General features: G+C 37.0%; 2 protein-coding genes across 2 annotated transcripts; one reads left to right on the top strand and one right to left on the bottom strand.

The window, feature by feature from the left end:
* Positions 1–1,980: 1,980 nt before the first annotated feature.
* On the top strand, positions 1,981–12,315 carry LOC130747224 (DNA ligase 1-like). The gene is made up of 17 exons (XM_057600093.1): positions 1,981–2,872; positions 2,962–3,078; positions 4,339–4,440; positions 4,520–4,636; positions 4,873–5,103; positions 5,195–5,289; positions 5,384–5,471; positions 5,683–5,814; positions 8,815–8,927; positions 9,386–9,487; positions 9,575–9,636; positions 9,822–9,893; positions 9,990–10,063; positions 10,151–10,207; positions 11,579–11,656; positions 11,764–11,841; positions 11,926–12,315. Exons 1-17 carry the CDS (start codon positions 2,129–2,131, stop codon positions 11,992–11,994), a joined length of 2,331 nt encoding a protein of 776 aa, XP_057456076.1. The 5' UTR covers positions 1,981–2,128; the 3' UTR covers positions 11,995–12,315.
* A 2,769-nt stretch (positions 12,316–15,084) lies between these two features.
* On the bottom strand, positions 15,085–17,190 carry LOC130747225 (uncharacterized). The gene is made up of 2 exons (XM_057600094.1): positions 16,885–17,190; positions 15,085–16,632 (listed from the first exon to the last, which is right to left on the bottom strand). The coding sequence occupies exons 1-2, from the start codon at positions 16,942–16,944 to the stop codon at positions 15,892–15,894; spliced, it is 801 nt and encodes a 266-aa protein (XP_057456077.1). The 5' UTR covers positions 16,945–17,190; the 3' UTR covers positions 15,085–15,891.
* Positions 17,191–20,051: the final 2,861 nt, after the last annotated feature.

Raw genomic sequence — 20,051 nt, forward strand, 5'->3', positions numbered from 1 at the left:
TTTAGCTTATACTCTAAATTTGATTAAAAAAAATCAAAGATCGATTTCATATATTTTAATTTTCATGCCCCAAACTTAATTTTCGTTATAAAGTTAGAGACTTAAAACATATTTAAACTTATAAGTTGGTAGATATCTAGATATATCAAGACAAGAAAATAAGGATATAATTAGGTGTGGAACAAGATTGTATAGTTTCAGTAGTTATTAGTATCTTTATTTCATCTCATTCCTTTTAATTTGCAATGTATGAATCTTGATGGTAAGTGGGTTGGTCAGGTACTTTCTAGACATGGTTTCATCATCCGGCGAATGACCTATTCAGGCATTGACGGTTTAACGTCGCTTATGTTTATTAGTCGCCCCTTTTCGGCTAGTTGTATGTTCATTACGCCATTGTTGACACTTACATTTATTAGTCGCCCTTTGTGGCAGATTGTATTTATTATGCCATGTTGGCGACCTGTATGCTTTATAGAGGGCGAGCTTCATTATCAAAGTCGTGGTTGGTCCAAATTGTTGGCACGTACCCACATATTTAGCTTCTACTCTAAATATGATTAAAAAAAATCAAAGATCGATTTCAAATATTTTAATTTTCATGCCCCAAACTTAATTTTCGTTATAAAGTGAAAGACTTAAAACATATTTAAACGTATAAGTTGGTAGATATCTAGATATATCATGATAAAAAAATAAGGATATAATTAGGTGTGGAACAAGATTGTATAGTTTCAGTAGTTATCAGTATCTCTATTTCATCTCATTCCATTTAATTTGCAATGTATGAATCTTGATGGTAAGTGGGTTGATCAGGTACTTTCTAGACATGGTTTCATCATCCGGCGAATGACCTATTCAGGCATGGACGGTTTAACGTCGCTTATGTTTATTAGTCGCCCCTTTTCGGCTAGTTCTATGTTCATTACGCCATTGTTGGCACTTACATTTATTAGTCGCCCTTTGTGGTGGATTGTATTTACTATGCCATGTTAGCGACCTATATGCTATATAGAGAGTGAGCTTCATTATCATAGTCGAGATTATAACGGTGTAGCCTGTAAGGCTAGTTGTGGGGGGGGGGGGGGGCTGAGGTGTTGGTTGTGACCGTCAATCGAAGGATTATCTCCATAACGAGCCATCTAAGAGCGACATGTGTTCATTGAGACTTGAGACAATTAGGATACACTTTGCCTTCATATTTTTGGATGTGTTGTCTAATGGGCTTGTGGACTAGGCGTCGCGCTTTGAGCTGAAGGTGCGGAAGACCGATGAGTTCGAGTAAAGACACACTTCATCCTCATTCTCATGACTTGGCGTCTTGCGGGCATGTGATCTGGTTAGGGCGTCACGTCCTAAAACTGGCGTTGCGCCTTTTGCTTGGAGGATCTTTATACCGCTGGGCGGGTTCTTCAGTTGCCTTGCGTACTGTTGAAGGTATCGCAACACAAGGGGTTTGATGAGTCAAGTCTAAATGTGCGCTTCATCCTCATGCTTCGAACTTGGCGTCTTGCCAGCATGTGGACCGGTCTCGTTCTAAGCTGGTCCACCTCTTAGAACTTAGACAGAATCATAGCAAATTGGACTAGTCTTGACTAAAGGCCCATTAAGTTGTTGTAAGACCCATTTTGTAATAAACTCAGGGTTAAAGTCTTTACCCCTCTATAAAAGGCAAGACCCCGTTCATAATAGAGCAGGTTCTCTCTTAAACTCAACAATGAGTGTTTGCCCCTCTATAAAAGGCAAGACCCTGTTCATAATAGAGCAGGTTCTCTCTTAAACTCAACAATGAGTGCATAAACACTAGATCTACTACCTTTATGTTCATGCAAGAACAGTAAATAATTGTATAGAGTAACAACATCCCCAATCCCAAACGTGCCAATTTTTCTCTATATTTATCTCTTCATATCAAATCATATTAATCACTTATCTCCTATTTCAAAAAAAAAATCACTTATCTTGTATTCTTTTCCATTCTCACGTGACAAAAGCAAACAAGTAAAACATGGTGGCTGGGTGGGTTATTGGCATGAAACAAGTCCCAAAATCCAATCTTCCCGCCACTGAGCCATCTACCCCATTTTCCCGGCACATCCACTCAGTGCAGTGAAGTGCCACCACTTTCATGATCCATTTCCGTCCTTACCTCTCTCCCCCATTCTTATCTCATCATCGAATCACCGCCGTCAAGCTTTTCTCTCTTCCCTTTCTCACCCTCCCTCGCCGCGCCATGTCCAAACCACCCTCCGCCTTCGACGCCCTAATGTCCGGCGCACGCGCCGCCGCCGCCAAGAAGAAACCACCTCCACCTTCCGCCGCATCCCCCAAGAAACGAAAATCCCCTCACTCCTCCCCAGCCCCCGCCCCCACCCTAAACCCTAACAACCTCAAAACCCCCGAAACCGTTCAACCGCCTAGGGATTCAGTTGAAACCGTTCAACCGTCATCGGAAGAAGCCGTTGAAACTGTGCTTCAACCGGCGAAGAAGATTTGCAACAGCAGCGGGTCTTTGATCGCCGAGTTGAAGGAGCTGGCCCCGAGGCTCAAGAAGAAGCCGTCGGAGTTCGATCCGAGTACTGTGGTTTGCTGGGAGAAGGGAAAACCCGTGCCGTTCCTGTTCTTGTGCTTGGCGTTTGACATGATTGACAAGGAGTCAGGGAGGATTGTGATCACGGACATTGCGTGCAACCTTCTGAGAACGGTCATACACGCTACGCCGGAGGATCTTGTGCCGGTGGTCTATTTCCTTGCGAATAGGATTGCTCCGGCGCATGAAGGGTTGGAATTGGGAATTGGTGATGCTTCCATTATCAAGGCGCTCGCGGAGTCTTGTGGAAGGACTGAGTCGCAGATTAGGAAGCTGAATAAGGTCTTTGGTATTTTTGTTTGTTTGATTGATTGTTGTATTTTTTCACACAAATTGTTTTCGAGAGTTGAAATTGATTCTTGTTTGTGTAGGATAGAGGTGATTTGGGATTGGTCGCCAAAGAGTGCCGTTCATCTCAGTCAATGATGCGGAAGCCTGATGCATTGACTATAAGGAAGGTTTTCACGATCTTTCGCCTCATTGCCAAGGTGATGGTTTGGATGTCATTATCATGATTTTGGATTATTCACATTATTGCTTAGGTGTGACTGTTTTTGTGTTGTCTACAGAAGTTTGGTCTTTCTCAAATATCTTTTTTTAGTTGTGACGAGTAAGCAATGCAACTTGGTTAACTGATGTAGGGTTATATTTGAATTGTTAGACCACATTAGGGTTGTTAATAGCATGTATTTGTAGTGGCGTGTAGCAGCCGCTCTTAGTAGTAGCGTAGCAATGCAGTTCATTGTAGTGACTGTTGCGGCCACCATAGCAGAGGAAACAGCAGCCGTAACAGCGCTATTTGGTGGAGCTGATAAAAACCCACAAAGTGCCCTAAAAAAGTTAATAGTAGAGCATTTGTGGGGATATTTTAGGTTCTGAAAAGGGTCTAGTTTGAGAAGGAAGTGATATAGAGGAAGACTTGAATCTAGAAGTGGATGATAGATGATTCTTGTCTAGGAAGCTTTTATTTGAATTTTCATGTTTTTAGGCAGTCTAGTTTAAGCATTAGAGGATTAAACTTTTTGGTTACCTTGAATTTTTACTTGTATGTTTTGTTTAAGATACCTATGACTTCTTATTGTTAATTATGAGTGTCATGAGTTATAAGTATTTTTATAAATTCTTAGCATTTATATATGTATATAGTTAAATTATAGAAACTGTTTAGAAGTTTCAGCATGGTGACCATCCCGCTATGCACATACCACTATAGCATTTTTGGGGTTGGCCTATACGCTCCGCTGTCCGAGATCGACACCACTGAATTATTTAGGATATTGTAAATGGGTAACGAAAGTAAAACCCAGTGAAACATGAGACTTTTCTAGGATCGGTAGTTTATTGCTTTAGTTGTATTGTCTAAGGATGGTAGAAAGTAATGTGTTGACCAGAGGGAGAGAATTGGCAAATATGAATTTGGATATAATCTTGATATTGAAGGCTTGGATTGTGTTACTGGTGCTCTTTTTGATATTGTAATCACAACTGTTTTGACAACCATTTTCAACTCATTTGTTGATACTCAACCATGGTTAGAGAAGTTTATTTTACTTTACATTGTGTGTTTATTTTGATATTTAAATTCCATGTCCTATGTTTGGCGTGCATGTTGGATGTTAATAGGTACTTGCTGTGTCCTGCAAGTGAATGAAAGAAAATAATTGGGATTTGGAACAATTTACAATTGAAAGCTGAATGTTGCAAGAGTTTGCTACTAATTTTACCTTATTTCTATACATGTTCAACAGGAATCTGGAAAAGACAGTCAAGAGAAGAAAAAGAATCATATAAAGTCTCTTCTTGTTGCTGCAACTGACTGTGAACCTATATATCTAATTCGTTTGTTACAGGTTAAAATTGTACTTATATTGAAATAATTTAGCGGTGTTACTACTCCATATTAATTACTTCTTGGGGTTTTTCTTGTAGACAAAGTTGCGAATTGGATTAGCTGAACAAACTCTCTTAGCTTCATTAGGGCAGGCTGCAGTGTACACTGAAGAACATTCTAAACCACCTCCTGAAATTCAGTCTCCTCTAGAAGAGGTAAGCTAAACTGATGGGGATTGCAAATATGGCGCAAAGTGAATTGGTTTAAATTACTTAATTTTTTCGAGGCCAGGATGAATGGCAATACGTGCTTTGGGGTCTAAACCATTAGGTTGCATTGGCACTAAAAGTTGGATGGGGGTCTGTTGCTGAAATAGGTGTTAGTGTATTATGGTGATTATCCCAACTATTTTCCATATTATATTTTTATTTTTAGTTTCATTGTGCATCAGGCTGCAAAAATCGTTAAACAAGTCTATTCTGTTCTTCCTGACTATGACAAAGTACTGTCTTCACTGCTTAAGGATGGTGTGTGGAAACTTCCAAAGACATGTAAATTTACTCTTGGTGTTCCTGTCGGGCCTATGCTTTCCAAACCAACCAAGGGTGTATCTGAAATTCTGAATAAATTCCAGGATGTAGAGTTTACCTGTGAATACAAATACGACGGAGAGCGTGCTCAGGTGATACTTCATGGTCAAATTTTCTATGAGAAATATACTGCTTTTGGTACTTATTATGTGCAATAAAATAACATTAGCTCTATGGAGACAGATACATTACATGGAGAATGGCTCAGTTGAAGTTTACAGCAGAAATGCAGAATGGAATACTGGAAAGTTTCCTGATGTTGTTGCTGCAGTTTCAAGGTAAAAAAACACATGGAATGAAGAGTACTGTATATGAAGTTTGGTAGCATCTGTTCAACTAGCATAGTTTCTGATATTTACCTCTAGTGAACAGGTTAAAGAAAACAAGTGTATCATCATTTGTTCTTGATTGTGAAGTTGTTGCATATGACCGTGCAAAACAAAGAATCCTTCCTTTTCAGGTAATCTCAATATGGTTCTGTATTTTTATGGGTGTCAATACATCATTTTGATAGCGTATCTATGTTGTCATTCAATAAAATGAAATTGTTTTAATTAATGTCTGTGTTGTTTTATCTATCTTGGTGATGCACCTTTCCAATTTCTGATATTTTGTTTGAGGAGGTAAGATTAGACATATGTTTATAATGAAATAGTCTAATATCTTGACAGGTGCTTAGTACTCGGGCTCGCAAAAATGTAGCTGTGAGTGACATAAAGGTTGATGTTTGCATATTTGCCTTTGATTTGTTGTATCTTAATGGTCAAATACTTCTTCAGGAAAACTTGAAAACTCGTAGAGAGGTACCAACTTTTATCTTTTCTCTGCAAATAGTTCATTTTATTGCTTTCTTTATTAAGTAGTTGAGTCAATGATTGTTTGCTAAAAGGTGGAAACCTAGAAAAAAAACTGTTCTACTTTTAAGATAAAAGTTAAAGCTATCCACAGAGTTATAAGAGGATATATTTGGTAGAAGGGTAGAATAAATAGGAGTTAGAGTAGTTAGGATTATTTGGGGCAGTTGGCTAAAGGAGACTCAATTAGATATATAAGGGTCTGTCGTAGAAACTAGAAAGGAGATGTTGAGGGTATAGTATTTGAGAGAACCAAGCAAGACCTTCGATGAGAAGGGGAACGCTTGGGGTAGAGTTTTTTCCCCCACTTGTATCCATTCATACAATAAAATGGTTATTTCCATTTTGATGTTTTTAATCAATTTTGCTATTCTTGAATTTGGGTTTGTAACAAATTGAGTGTAGGCTTTTGGGTCGACATCCTGCCTTGGCAAAGCTTGGGTGGATGATAGCACTGTAGAGCTTGGATTTTTTTATGTTTGATAACCCTATCAGTTAGTTGAAATAGTTCGGGAGTTACACAGTAAAGAAGGGTTGTCAACAACACACTATAGCGCCGTAGCAGTGTGTAGCACAGTCCCTGGCCGGCGGCCGCTTCTATTTGTAGTGTAGTGGTGCAGTTTAGTGTAGTGGCTGTTGTGACCACCATAGCGGAAGTAATAGTGGGCACTATTTGCCCATTATTTGGTGGAACTGATAAAAAAAAGCCCTTAAAAAAGTCAAATTTGGGGCATTTTTTGGGGTGTTTTAGGGTTTTTGCTTCGGAAACATGCTGAAAATGATCTAGTTGGAGGATTGATCTAGTGGAAGTGAGAAAGAGGAAGACTTTGGATCTACAAGAGGATGGTTGATAATTCCTGTTTAGGGAACTTATATTTCAGTTTTTATGTTTTTAGGCAGTTTAGCTTAAACTTCTTTGTTACCTTCTGCCGGTACCTGTAGTTTTGTTTAAGACCATTGACTTTTTATCATTAATTATGAGTGCCATGAATTTTGGAGTATTTTCATCATTTTGAGCCTTTATATATGTATATAGTTAAAGGGGAATGCTATGATACACCCACTACCTTTTATGAAGGAGTATTATAGCAAACAACACCTTTCTATTTGGACAAAAACACCCTCACCTTCACCTTTTCAAAACACTTAAAGTTGGGATACAATGGTAATTAGACTTATTCTTCCCCTTTTCTCCTTCCCGAAACCACGAGCCTCTTTCTTTCGATTTTTTTACCTCATCGTTGTCACTGATCGCACGGAGGGCCGCTGTCACGCCGTTGCTTTCGATTCGTTCGCCGTTGATGTTGATGTTCCTCTGTTTTCTCCAGCATTGAGTCTTTCGGCGTTTGTCGTCACTATGGATTGTTAACAGAGCGTCGTTCATCGCGTCGTTTATTGTCACCGTTGCTCGCACAGAGCCACGCTGGCCGTCACTCCGTTTGCCTTCAATTCACTCGTCGTTGAGCTTGATGTTGATGGCAATGGAGTTTGGTTCGTCAATTGGGGCTGCGATTGTGAAGGACTTGGTGTATGCAGCCACGCCAAATTTGTTATTCCTCCTGCTTCAGTATCTGTGCCATTCTTGGGGATGCGATTGTGAAGAAGTATGCTGGTTAAGATAGGAAATCAGTATGTGATTGTTGTTTTGTGAAATTGAGGATTAGAGATCTCCAAATTTCATTGTTACAGCTTTCATTGTTATAATGTAATATGGTTTTGAAATACTACCAAAATGGTTTTCCAAAGATCATTTTAAAAATACACCCAACGAGATGCTTACTAAAGGTAGTGGGTGTATCATAGCATTCCCCTAAAAATTATATAATTTTATAAAAATTCAGCATAATGACCATCCCGCTATGTGCTATACAGCTATAGCATTTTTGGGGGCGGCCTCTATGTGCTGCTATCCAGGATTTGCGATGATAGGTTATAGATAATAAAAAAAAAGAATAGAGGGGCTTGTCTTGAGATTGGAAAGGAAATCAGGGAAGGAAGTTATAGGTCCCTTGAATACCTGGATGTAATAGAGATTTTCTATCAATTAGCTCCATTTTCTTCTTTATTCTGAACAATACCTATTAACTAGTATTAGTGTTCCAATCTTGGGGGTGTGGATGCATCTTCAAACTGATCCACTAGTATTAGAGCTGACATGAATTGCTAGGGAGTTGACCTCTGGTGCTGTGTTTCTGTCTTGTTAGAGTTGGTGAGCTTGTATGGGTTAATAATGCAACATGTTTTCGGGTGTTTTACCTACAAAAAAAAAACGTGGCATCCAAGTGTGGTGCTTGACTCATTGATCTACATAAGAAAGGAATTTGGCGTTGGCTTAATGATATTTACAGAAGTCAAGGTTGGTGGAAGCAAGATTTGGGTCCAATATATGCACTTAGCGTAATAGGATTAATGAGCTTATCTGCACATTGTACAAATTCAGTTTCATCTAGAGTCAGAATTTACAAAGTTGATGCTTTCCACAGCAAAGTTGGAAGTCAAGGGTTGAATTGAACAAAAGCATCAAGCCTCAAAAAATTCAGCTGTTTGGAAATGAACGAGTCACCCTGGTGGCAAGTGAACTTTGGCAGAGGTTGGTGTGTATTTGTGTTGCTTGTGGGAGTAGTTAAGTTGAAAAGGGTTGAGCGCTGACTGATAGCTTTAGCTTATGGCTGTTTGCTAAGCTCTCAATATAATATTTGTCACAAATGAAAATGCAATAAATCCTAGTTAGATGGCACAAAATACCAGGTTCTTAAATATTTTCAGTTTGCTAGGGAGGCAGGACAATTGGATCTCTGTTACGCTGTTTATCAAACGTTAACATTCCAAAATATTACGAATGAAATATCATGTATATGTTATGAATTGTCTTCTCCCGTTAGTTATGGGCTAAGTCGATGAATATCATGTGATATATGTTTTGATGAATGCCTACTTTTCTGACTGCAGCATCTCTATGCCTCTTTTGAGGAAGAATCTGGATATTTTCAGTTTGCAACAGCAATAACATCAAATGATGTTGAGGAGATACAGAAGTTTCTTGACAAAGCCATTGGTGCAAGGTCTTAATTGATTCTTCTTGTTCATTTAAATTCACGATGATAGAAATTTCATGATTTGGGTTAAAATTATACGCATCATTTTAGCATAATTTAGTATACTCTTTTTATTTGGTTACATGGAGGGGCAAGGCCCCATTTAGTATACTCTTTAGTTATCTTATCAGATTGCACTATTTTTAAAAGCATTTGATAGACACTAGAAGACATACTTAGTCCCCGTTTGTTTTACAGTTTGAAGCCTTCCAAACATAATAAGTTGGGGCAAAGGAGAGTTCTTGCTCCTTCTCACAGAAGTGTAAAAGTGTTTCACAATATGAACCTCCATTGATAAAACTGCAAAACAATGAGCTCTTAATTGTATATCTAACTTCCACAGCATTTCCAGCTTTGGTTTTCCTTGCAAAATTTTCAACACGCAATTTTGTCATTTATTATTTGGCTCTTCTCTTAATTTGCAGTTCTGAGGGATTAATCATTAAAACATTAAATGAAGATGCTACATATGAACCTTCCAAGCGGTCACTCAACTGGCTAAAACTGAAGAAAGATTATATGGATAAGTAAGGATGTGATATTTATTTTTCTTAATTTAATATTTTAATTTTGTCTTAATGGATTTTTATTTATTCTTTGGCTCTAATTTGCAGTATAGGAGACTCACTAGATTTAGTTCCTATTGCTGCTTTTCACGGTCGTGGGAAACGTACAGGTAATAACGAAATCCCTAATTTGGTGATGCCCATATTTAATACTTGTCAACTTTAAGCCAGTGTCCTCCAATGTTTCACATCACATCTGATCTGAAAAGGCCTGGCCCTTGGTATTTTTATATACTGCTATTATAAACATTTAGCTCAAAGTTCTCTGAAATGAAAGTGGCATGAGGTCTTGTAGGAGTCTATGGTGCCTTTCTCCTTGCTTGCTATGACAACAGTAATGAAGAATTTCAAAGTATTTGTAAGATTGGTGAGTATATTTATGTTGTTAAGTCACTGCTCACTACTGAGCTCTTGTGTTTATTAAACTTATTCTCTCTCATAATCTTCATATCATGGTGGGTAGGAACTGGATTCTCTGAAGATGTTCTTATAGAGCGTTCTAAAGGCCTCCAGACTAAAGTCATTCCGAAGCCAAAGGTCCCCCCTTCCTCTTGTTTCTGTCTGAACCTTTTATAAATGCTGGTTAATATTTTATGAACTAATTAAAAAAGGCTTTGTTTTCAGGCCTACTATCGGTATGCAGAAACAATAAATCCTGATGTTTGGTTTGAAGCCAGTGAGGTTAGAAATCTTAACTTTTCTTGGCAATTGCATTAATTTCGTTCCCAATACTGTCCTATGACTTACTATCATTAATGAGTTGTCTTAATTTTTTCCCCTTATTGGTAGTACTGTGCCCTTGTTTTATAATTCCTATTGCTTCAATAAATGTCTGCAAGCATTTTCATACTGTGGGATACTATCATAGTCTGATGCCTCTTAATCATGGCTGAAAATTCTCCCAATATAGTCAAGCCGTCTCATTGGGTTGAGAATTTATATGTTGTTTGCAATCCTCAGTTTTTCATATTTCCTTCTGGTTCCAGTGTAAGCCTTAGCATTGGATGTGGAGTTATGTTGGGAAGGTGTATTTCTAATTACGTATAAGAAAGGTTGAGTGCAGGATGTGGCCTGTCAATTCTTCCTTATTCCTTATTCCCAATTTTTTTAAGAATCTGGGAGAAATTGAGTCTTATTTCATACATATCAAATGGCACAACAAATCAGTGTTATCAAATATCTGCCATGGCAGGTTTTTGGCTCTCCACCACCATTATTTGTCAAATATGGCGGATTTTTGGCTCTCTGGCATAGTCTGCCATCTGCCATTAACAACACTGATATAAATACATCTAGTTAATAAATGCAGACATGATTCATTTGCAGAATTTTTTTATAGGCAAATTCATTTGCAGAAGTAATGCACTAATGCTAATACCCTAAGAATGGAATTCCAGTGCAATTAACTATACTTTCTGTTTTTAATACACTATTTTCTAGGGTAATTAATTGAACATAACTTCCACACTTACCTTCTTGAAGCCATGTCAGCAAAATCTTAATATTTTTTATTTCTCATCCATTGTCTTTCTAATTCCTCTTTTGTGCATTCTCTTCTCATCTTTCTTTTGTAACATCTGGTTCTTAAATACTATGTATCTCTGTCTAAGTTGGCTTTTCCTTTTATTATGTAGGACGATACATAACCTAATTAGCTTGACCACATTTGTTGACAGGGCTACCGAATCACTCACTGTCCCTCACTCTACTCTCATTCCATTATATAAAATCAACAGATCTTTCTTTCTCACTAATCCCAATAGGGTTTAGGCCTATCCATTTTTGTTGTTTACGCCAAATGTCACCAAATAAATAAAATTATGAAAACCATGATGATTGTTATTTTTAGAGAAATGGAAAATTACTTGTTCTTGAACAATATTTAAATTAATTTATTGGGCAGTTCTGGCAATGTGCGGATACAGTTCTAGTTTTTATAATCCTAGGATCCTCTGGCCATGTAAACCATCATGAATTTTTGCCCATGCCTTTTTATTTTTTATTCTTTTTGATCCAAGAAAATTGTGTTATGGTCTATCGAATTTCATCTAGGTGTGGGAGGTGAAGGCTGCAGACCTGACTATTAGCCCCGTTTATCGAGCTGCAGTGGGTATTGTAGATTCAAACAAGGTATTGGAAACAATGGATCTCTGATGGATGTCAGTGTGTCCATGTCTTCATTTTAGACTGCTACCTGTTAACATTCTTTAGTTGATACTTCTCAATTTTCTTTGAAGGGCATATCTCTTCGATTTCCACGCCTACTTCGAGTACGGCCTGACAAAGATCCTGAGCAGGCCACATCGTCTGAGCAGGTAAATTACAATGGAAGATCAAACAAGAGTAATGGATGGAGTGAAAATTGAACTAATGGTTCCTTCTTTACTTATTTTGTTCAGGTTGCTGAAATGTATAATGCTCAGAAACACAATCAAACGGACAACCAAAATGACAATGAAGATGATTGAATGAAATTTCTTTTGCCATGCTTCTCTTATGCCCGTTAAACTATGAAACAGCGTTGTTTAGAAGCAAATCGTTGCCTTCAAGCATAGGTCAGAAAGCATAATTGTTTGTTCAACATGATTGGAAATTTTATATACAAGGAGTAAGCTCATGGAGGGTCCAAAAAGTAAAAAATTTCCGCTTAAAGCATGTTATTTTGATTTTTTTTTCTTCCAGAAGGGGCCCTTTCGCCTGGAACTGCTTGTATATGTTTCTGATTTGTTCCTGTAATGCTACAGTTAATTCTGCTAGAATTCACTAAAATCTGATTAACATTTCACACATGCTCATTTGTCAAGTGATTTACAGTGGCACATGTCTTGAACATAACATGTGTCTGATTTATTCAATCATTGCTCTTGTTGGATATTGTTAAATATCTTAATAGAGACCACGAATCAAACAGGGTAGAAGCAACAGCTAACCAACAACAATAACCATAGAAACATCATTCTTGGATACAACCTCCACCAGACCAGCGACGTATAGAGGAAAACAAATGCCGGAGGTGATTGACCGTGGTCTTTATTAAGATATTGTACAATATCCAACAGCTCTAAAATGAAGCTACAGTGAAGGCTGCTAGCTAGATTTGACGAAGAGCAGCTTAACATTTTGCACATGCAATTCTCAATTGCTTAGTTCATTGTCAAATGATTTACCGTGTCACATGTTCTGTGGAGCTTATGTTTTTTGGACAAACATGTCTGATAGAGCTGTATCTATTGCTTTTCAACAGTGAAATGTGTATTGGGCCTTGTTTCTATTTGTAGATGTCGCTATTTCAAATATCTAATTCAAATGCTCACAGTGACTTGACTCAGAAGATAAGATTGAATATTATTTCCAATAGTGGAAGACGGGTTTTCTGGAAACCAGAGAACCTTAATCGAGAAAAAAGGACTGGATTCAATGATTGCCGTGAAGGAGACACTTAGGTACATATCTGCCTAATGTTTTTGAACTATGGTTGGGTATGAATGAGTATCTAGTCAAGCCATTGATAATCTTCAAGCTTTAGCGTTCTGTAGAATATGCTCCCTAAACCGTTTTCACTTTAAACCCAGCTTTGGATTACTCCTTGTCATGATAAAATTGATTTTGATTAAATTAATTATGACCATAAAAGTGAGTTTAAAGTGAAATGATTTATATTCAGAACTCATTTGAGTAAAAGTTTAATTAAGAGTTTATGACAATAAGTGGTTATTTATTGCATAGGTGCTTATTCAGAAGCTAATTTGAAAAACTTATTGAAATAAGTTTGAAATAGATTATAAGTGTGTAACTGCGTAGAAACACTTACTCATAAGCTAATGTGAGCAGCTTATGAAAATAAGCTCAAATTTGCTTATAGGAAAGTCATAAGCTATTAGCATGAGCTATTCTATATACTTACGAAAGTGCTTTTGCTAAAACTCAAACAGCTTCTTCCAATTGGGACTTCGAATATATTTATGAGAAAAAGATTATAGCATGATGTGAAATCTCAATTGATTATGTTAACAACCTAAACTAAGATTTGTAACTTCACACAAAAATTTTTGGACATAAAATTAATTGAGAAAATAATTATTAAAACACCTTAAAATTGATTATAACATTGTGGAGAATCTGTTATAATCAATTTTATCACTTAACACACGTTGGAAACAAACATTCTATTTGTAGAATTGGAAGAATAGTCAGGTTTCTCCATTCATTGGAACTAATGATTCTGCTATTTGAATATAAGCACCTTACTTGTTGGCCCTTCATGTAATTATGGGCTTGGGCTTTATTTTGATTAGAACTTTCTTTGTGATAATAGCTAGCTTGTGTTAACCGTCTTGTTAATTTGTTTGATTCGGCTTATATTAGCCTACAACCATTGACTAAAATGCTCCAATGCCTCTTGTCTTGTAATGCATGAAACGCGTTATTTGCGCAGCCTGTGTTTCACCATTCAGTGCCTTAGCGTGTTTTCTTGGACTTCTTGTTACCGTCACTGACAATGATATATATTGATGTAATGTAATGTTTCATTACCAGAGAGAGCTAGCTGGATGAAAATAACCATTTTCTTTTCTTTTCTTTTCTTTTTTAATGACTATGAATTAGGAAAGAAATTAAGTAATTAACTATATCTTGTGCTAAGCTTGCAATGCAAGAGAGCATGGGAATATTGGATGTAATGTTCATTACCATATTCTAGATAATGCCAAATTCTGGAAATTACATGTTGCATACACTATGTTCGAGCAAAACTCTGCATCTACCTGTCTCCTTTGGAGAAGACTATCCATGTGATTTCTCTTTACCTGCCCTTGACCCTGTCACCTAGAGCAAGCAACTTAACATTGCCACTATTGTAGAACATGGCTCACTTTTACCATGAACTGTTGCTGACACAATTCTTTAGATCTTGAAAAAATAAACTCAAAATTGGGACATAAACAATCGTAGTTTGAATTCTCTAAGGCAAGAAGAGAAATGACATATGATGAATTAGAGGGATAAGCTAAGTTTTGGATCATTGAATGTAGACAGAAGATTAGTAATTTGAAGAAGATAAAAAAGGCTAGTTCACTTTTTTCTGTTGTGCCAGAAAAATTGTGTTTACACGAATTATGAATTTAAAGTCTGTCAAATATATTTAGGTGAGAACTAGAGGCATGCAGCTGCAACAGATGCTAAACCTAGGCAGAGAGGATTTGATCTAACAGAGCATGAAAGAGAACAAAACCCATCACAAACTACTACTAGCCGCAGCAATAACTGTTATAACTTATAATATCTTATTCTATTCATTGTATAGCAATGATTCAACTTTTAATACTATGATATATAGCTAATAGCATGCTTCATTTGTTGGTAGAGTCCATGATTTTTCCTTTCATTGCCATGCTTTAATGGAACATGATAGGTATACATTGGTCAATTTTTTCTGCTCTTCTCCCCTCTTGAAAAGGAAGCAATTTTTTGGCGCGCTCATAGTGGAATCACAAGCAGATTGAGTGGGAGCAGATGCAAAAAAAGAGGCTTTAGTTCAGTGAATTAGTATTGCAAAAAGAGAAGAACAAACTAAAAATTGATTAATGATAACTTGTCTAACAACAAAAGCTTAATATAATCATACATCACACCAGCAATAGATCCTGATTCCGATTTGTGGGTCCACTCAACCCTACACTCAAAGCTCAAGGCTTTTACCCGTTTGGTTGTTGGCCACACCATCTCCCTACCCCAACGACTACACCACCCAATCACCTATCCTCTTAACTGTTCTTGTGATCTTCAAAATCAATCTCACACACCTCAAATCACTTGATGAACTACAGTTACTTAGTTACATTACAATTACAATTTCAGTGACCCTTTTTCCCTTCACACCAAACAAAAGTAGAATGTGAATAAGGGAACGTCTGTCGTCTGCATATCAATTGAGTTAACGCAAAATCACTTTCATCTCAATCCACCATACTAGTTGAGTTAACGCAAAAACACTTTCATCTCAATCCACCAGTTGAGTTCTAGTCACTTTTGCTTCGAAGTGATTCTGCTTTGAAATGAGTGCTAACACCGGTTGGCATAATGCTAATTAGTATCCAAACATACCCTAAGCATTTTCTTCACTCCAACAACATTCCCAGAAAGCCAAAATCAAGCATTTTCATCTCATCTTGTTCCTGCTGAGTTAAATCCTGGTTGCTTCTGCTCTTGAACAAACCACTGTACATATATAAATTAAAGACCACCTTGCTATTCCTAACCTTTAATCCTATAAACTAAGTGGGTAAAAACCACTGTAATCATATCTATATATAGAAATTAAAAAAACTAAGTGGGTGAATGATAAATCTGACTTAGTAATAGTCTAGTCAGTGGAGTACAATCCTCTGGTACTTGGTTTCTGCAGGGGAATCAGATCCATCACAGAGTACTCTTTTTCTGCTGAACCTTCCACAGTTGGTGGCGGTGGCGGTGCCGGTGCCGGTGCCGGTGCCGGTGCCGCCAGTGCTCCCGTTAGTGTTAAAGGAATCTTGGTGGAGGAGCTGCGGCTGCGGTGAAGGAATGGTCACCGGAGGGATCTCAAAGGATTCCAGTGGCGGTGGCGGGTGTCTCCACTGAGGAAGTGGTCCTGCAAGGAGCAGAGTCTGAAGCAGAGGACCTGCTTTCATCACTGCTTGTAAGAGCTTTCCCTTCTCTGGTAAAGGCTTATCTGGTGATATCAACTCTGTCATGGAGGGCAATGGCTGCGGCTGCGGCTGCGGCGGTGGTGGTGGCAATTGGTGAAAATGGTCAATAACTGGAGAGGAAACAATGCTTTCTTCACAATCTGATGATGAAAGGCCATTGTTGGAGTCAATTCCTCTCCTGGGGTCATCTTCAATGCTGGAAATTCCAGATAGTTGTTGCTGTTTTTGGAAAACTAGCTTTTCCAAGAGAAGTCTCTGGCATTTCTCTTGTGCTTCATCTCTTTCTCTCATGACTCTGTTGAGAAGCTCCTTCAGGGTAAGAACCTGTTCATCCCTCTTTCTCAGCTCATCTTGAACTACTGTTCTTGTTTGTTCAAGCTCCAGAGTAGTGTACATGAGGGTTTGCTTCAGCTCCTCCATTGACTGTGTCAACAAAAATTACAGAAAAGAAGAATTAGTCCTCAAATTCCAAATGGTATAACCCCATTAAGAAAAGTAAACATGTTTAAGGCTAAAACATGCAACTAACTACATAGCAAAAACCAAAGAAGAAGAATTAGTCCTCAAAATTCCAAATGGTATCACCCCATTAAGGAAAATACACATTTTCAGGGCTCAAACAAGCAACTACATAGCAAAAATGTTGGTAAACAGTGAAAAGAAATGAAGGGGTACCTTTCCCTGGCAGAAGTAAGCCCAAGTTAGAAGAGGGTTGCGTTGAAGTTGATTGTCCATGTTGCTGATTCTCAAAATAGAAGAATGGAAGAGAGAAAGAGAAAGAAGGAAATGGGGGCTGAAGAATGGGGAAAATGAAGAGGAGAGACAGAGTTAGAGGGTGATTGGGGAACGATTGAAGGTGTTTTATAAGAAGGAGTCCAAGTTACTGTAGGTTCTTGTGTGTGTTTGCCTTCTGAACGGGGGGTTAGAAAAAAGCACAGAAAAAGCCAAAAGGCAAACTGTGGCCAAATCCTACGTTCCCTCCCTATGTTCTACAATCTACAAGACTCTATGGTCTGACTCTATCCAATAATAACATGTCTCATTTGCAATATAACTTCAATTCACATTTAATAAAGAAATGTTTATTTCCTTTTCTGTTTTCTCCTTTTTTATAGTAAATTTTCTTAAGGATTATTGAAACTTTTATTTTACAAAACTGTTTGTGAGTCAAACAATTTTGCAAACGTGGAAACAATCATTCTAGTCAGAGTACAAATTGAAGAGACGGGTCTAATATATGTCAATCATTTCGCTAAAAATTAGGGACTAAAACCAATCATTTCGTTAAAAACTGGGGATCAATCCCACCTTTACGCCGATGGGGGACTAAAGCCGTATTTATAACAAAGGTTGGGGACTAAAAACTGAATTAAGCCAATATGATACGATAGATAAGAAAAACATAAAAAGAAAAATGACGTGCATGTGATATTTGGATGTATACCGGTTAATACTTGATATCACTTCAAAAAGGTGTTAGCCCTGATTTGAGATAAAAGTAAATAAAACTTTTCTTTGGATCAAAGTATGTTTGATGTTCCTCTCAACTAAATCCAAACACACTATGATATCATTGATGTGTATATATGATTCCGGTATACAGGTTATGCTTTTAGTAAATTCAGTGCTGGAAGTCAATATGAGCAATAAGAAACCGGTTATCCTTGTTGTAATTCATTTTTTTTAACCTCCCAGTCTTAGAAAAGTCTTCTTCAGGTCTATTGGTTTTTCCAGCATCTTGCATACTATTGAACCAGAAAATCTTAGAAAGTGACAGTAAAAAAACACTGATAACCTTTCAGCTATGATGTAACTACAATAACAAAAATGAAGAGCTGGACGTGACATATCATTTAAAAAGGCCAATTATACTCAAATGATATCTCTTTTCTTTCTTTTTCAAAAGATAATTTTTTGATGACACTTGAAAATTGTATATTCAATCCAACCCGAGTCGAATCCTTTCATATGCATGAGTTGTTCAAATGAAAGCATAAGAAGAACTAATATCTCTCAAGTGTACAACAATACAAGGATGACTAAATTGTTTTACTTTGATCGATTAGTTAGTTATATTCAACCTTTATGGCCAAGCAAATTGAATGTCTCTTCCATTTCGTTACACGTGGGCTGCTTCCTGCAGTAAATCCAAACATTTTGTTTGTTTTTATTAATGGCGCCATTCCAATTGGTTCAATAGACTTGACTTGAGTACCTAGCTCACTTTGATTTTTCTTCTTTGCCTAAATTGCAACAGATAAAACATGTATCATGACAGTTATAATTCGTTAGACGAATAATTGGCAATGCAATACTTAATTTTAAGCATTAGAATGGCGGTTTGTGGTGAAATTTCATTTTTTAGACACATGTTTTAAAGATTATGATTTTGACTTTTCATACATTTACTTTGAGTTAACGCAATGACTCACACTAGAGGTGACATTCGACGCCTACACTTACTCATGCATGAGAATGTACATTCTCAATCAACCCATATTTTCAAGCGGCACACTTCCTTGGACTCAACCTAAATCACATTTTCTTGTAACTTTTTCTCTCAGATTCCTCGAGGTCAACTGCTTCCAAGCACTTGAAGATGGACAACACATGCGGTAAGTTCAAGATCCAAATTAATACCCCTAGCTCAGAGGCTCAGACCAAGGAAAATGACAATTAATCTAGAAGACCAAAAGTCCAAAACCCGCCGCGAACTACATTGTGAGCGTCTTTACAGGTATCATATACTCTTAGTAGTTGGGGTTGAAGTGTCTTGAGAGATAATGTTATATTAGCGGAAGATACCACACATACAACAAAACAATACACGCATTTAGCTGACATTCACCTCCACGCCAAAAGAGTTGCACTCGACCTTGAGAAGTTGGTTAGCCTTTGCTCCATCAATATTAATTACTGATTTGTGAGGCTACTAGGATTGTTTATGTATGCCCAAATTGATCAATTTTTCCTCTCTTTTTTTTCATTGAATATAATATTTGTATATAAAGACGTAAAGGGGTGACATTATATGTTGTCCACCTACTTGTGGGGTTCAAGAACTTGGGAACTTTTGGCCTTTATGTGTATGTTATTGGGCGGAAATTATAATATATGCATGGTAGAGGGCATGGTAGAGGGCAACAAAACAAGAGAGAAATGGATATTTTGTAAGACCCATGAATGAAGTTGAGAAAGGGAAGGGATTGAAAGAAAGTGAATCTATCATCGGTGAATCTTGACTATTTTATTTGATTTTGGTGATTGCAATTAAATTAATTTTCATCGTCTATTTAAAATTGAATGGTTGAAATTAACTTGTTGTATTCTCACCAATAAAATTTTGACCAAATAAATTTTGTAAAGATGAAAGCACAAGTTTGAATTTTAGGAAATATATTTATTGGAAGAGCGAGATATGCAATCGTAATAAGTATTTTAAAATAATGGCCATCATTTAAAATAAATTGTAAAAATAACTTTTGTGTGAAGTATAAAAAAAATTAATTACAACTGCTGATTTTTTCCATGCATCTTATTAATCCTAATCCAAGTCCGTTTACAAATACTTCAAAAGCTCGAGACATTTAAAAAAAAAAAAAGACATGACTAATATTTTATTGAAATTATTTTAATATTATCTTAAATTTTTCCATACGTACTATGCAATAATTGCTCATAATCAACTTATCTTGTAGATTAAAATATTGTAGAAGAAAGCGCCACGCTCGAGTTTGAGCCTCACGCCCTAAAAGTGTGTGAACGAATTTTGTATATATAGACATAAATTTTAAGTTGGTAGACATTCTTACTCAGAATGATCATGTTGTGACGCTTAAACA

Source organism: Lotus japonicus, chromosome 3 (assembly GCF_012489685.1).
Source record: "Lotus japonicus ecotype B-129 chromosome 3, LjGifu_v1.2".
NCBI lineage: Eukaryota > Viridiplantae > Streptophyta > Magnoliopsida > Fabales > Fabaceae > Lotus > Lotus japonicus.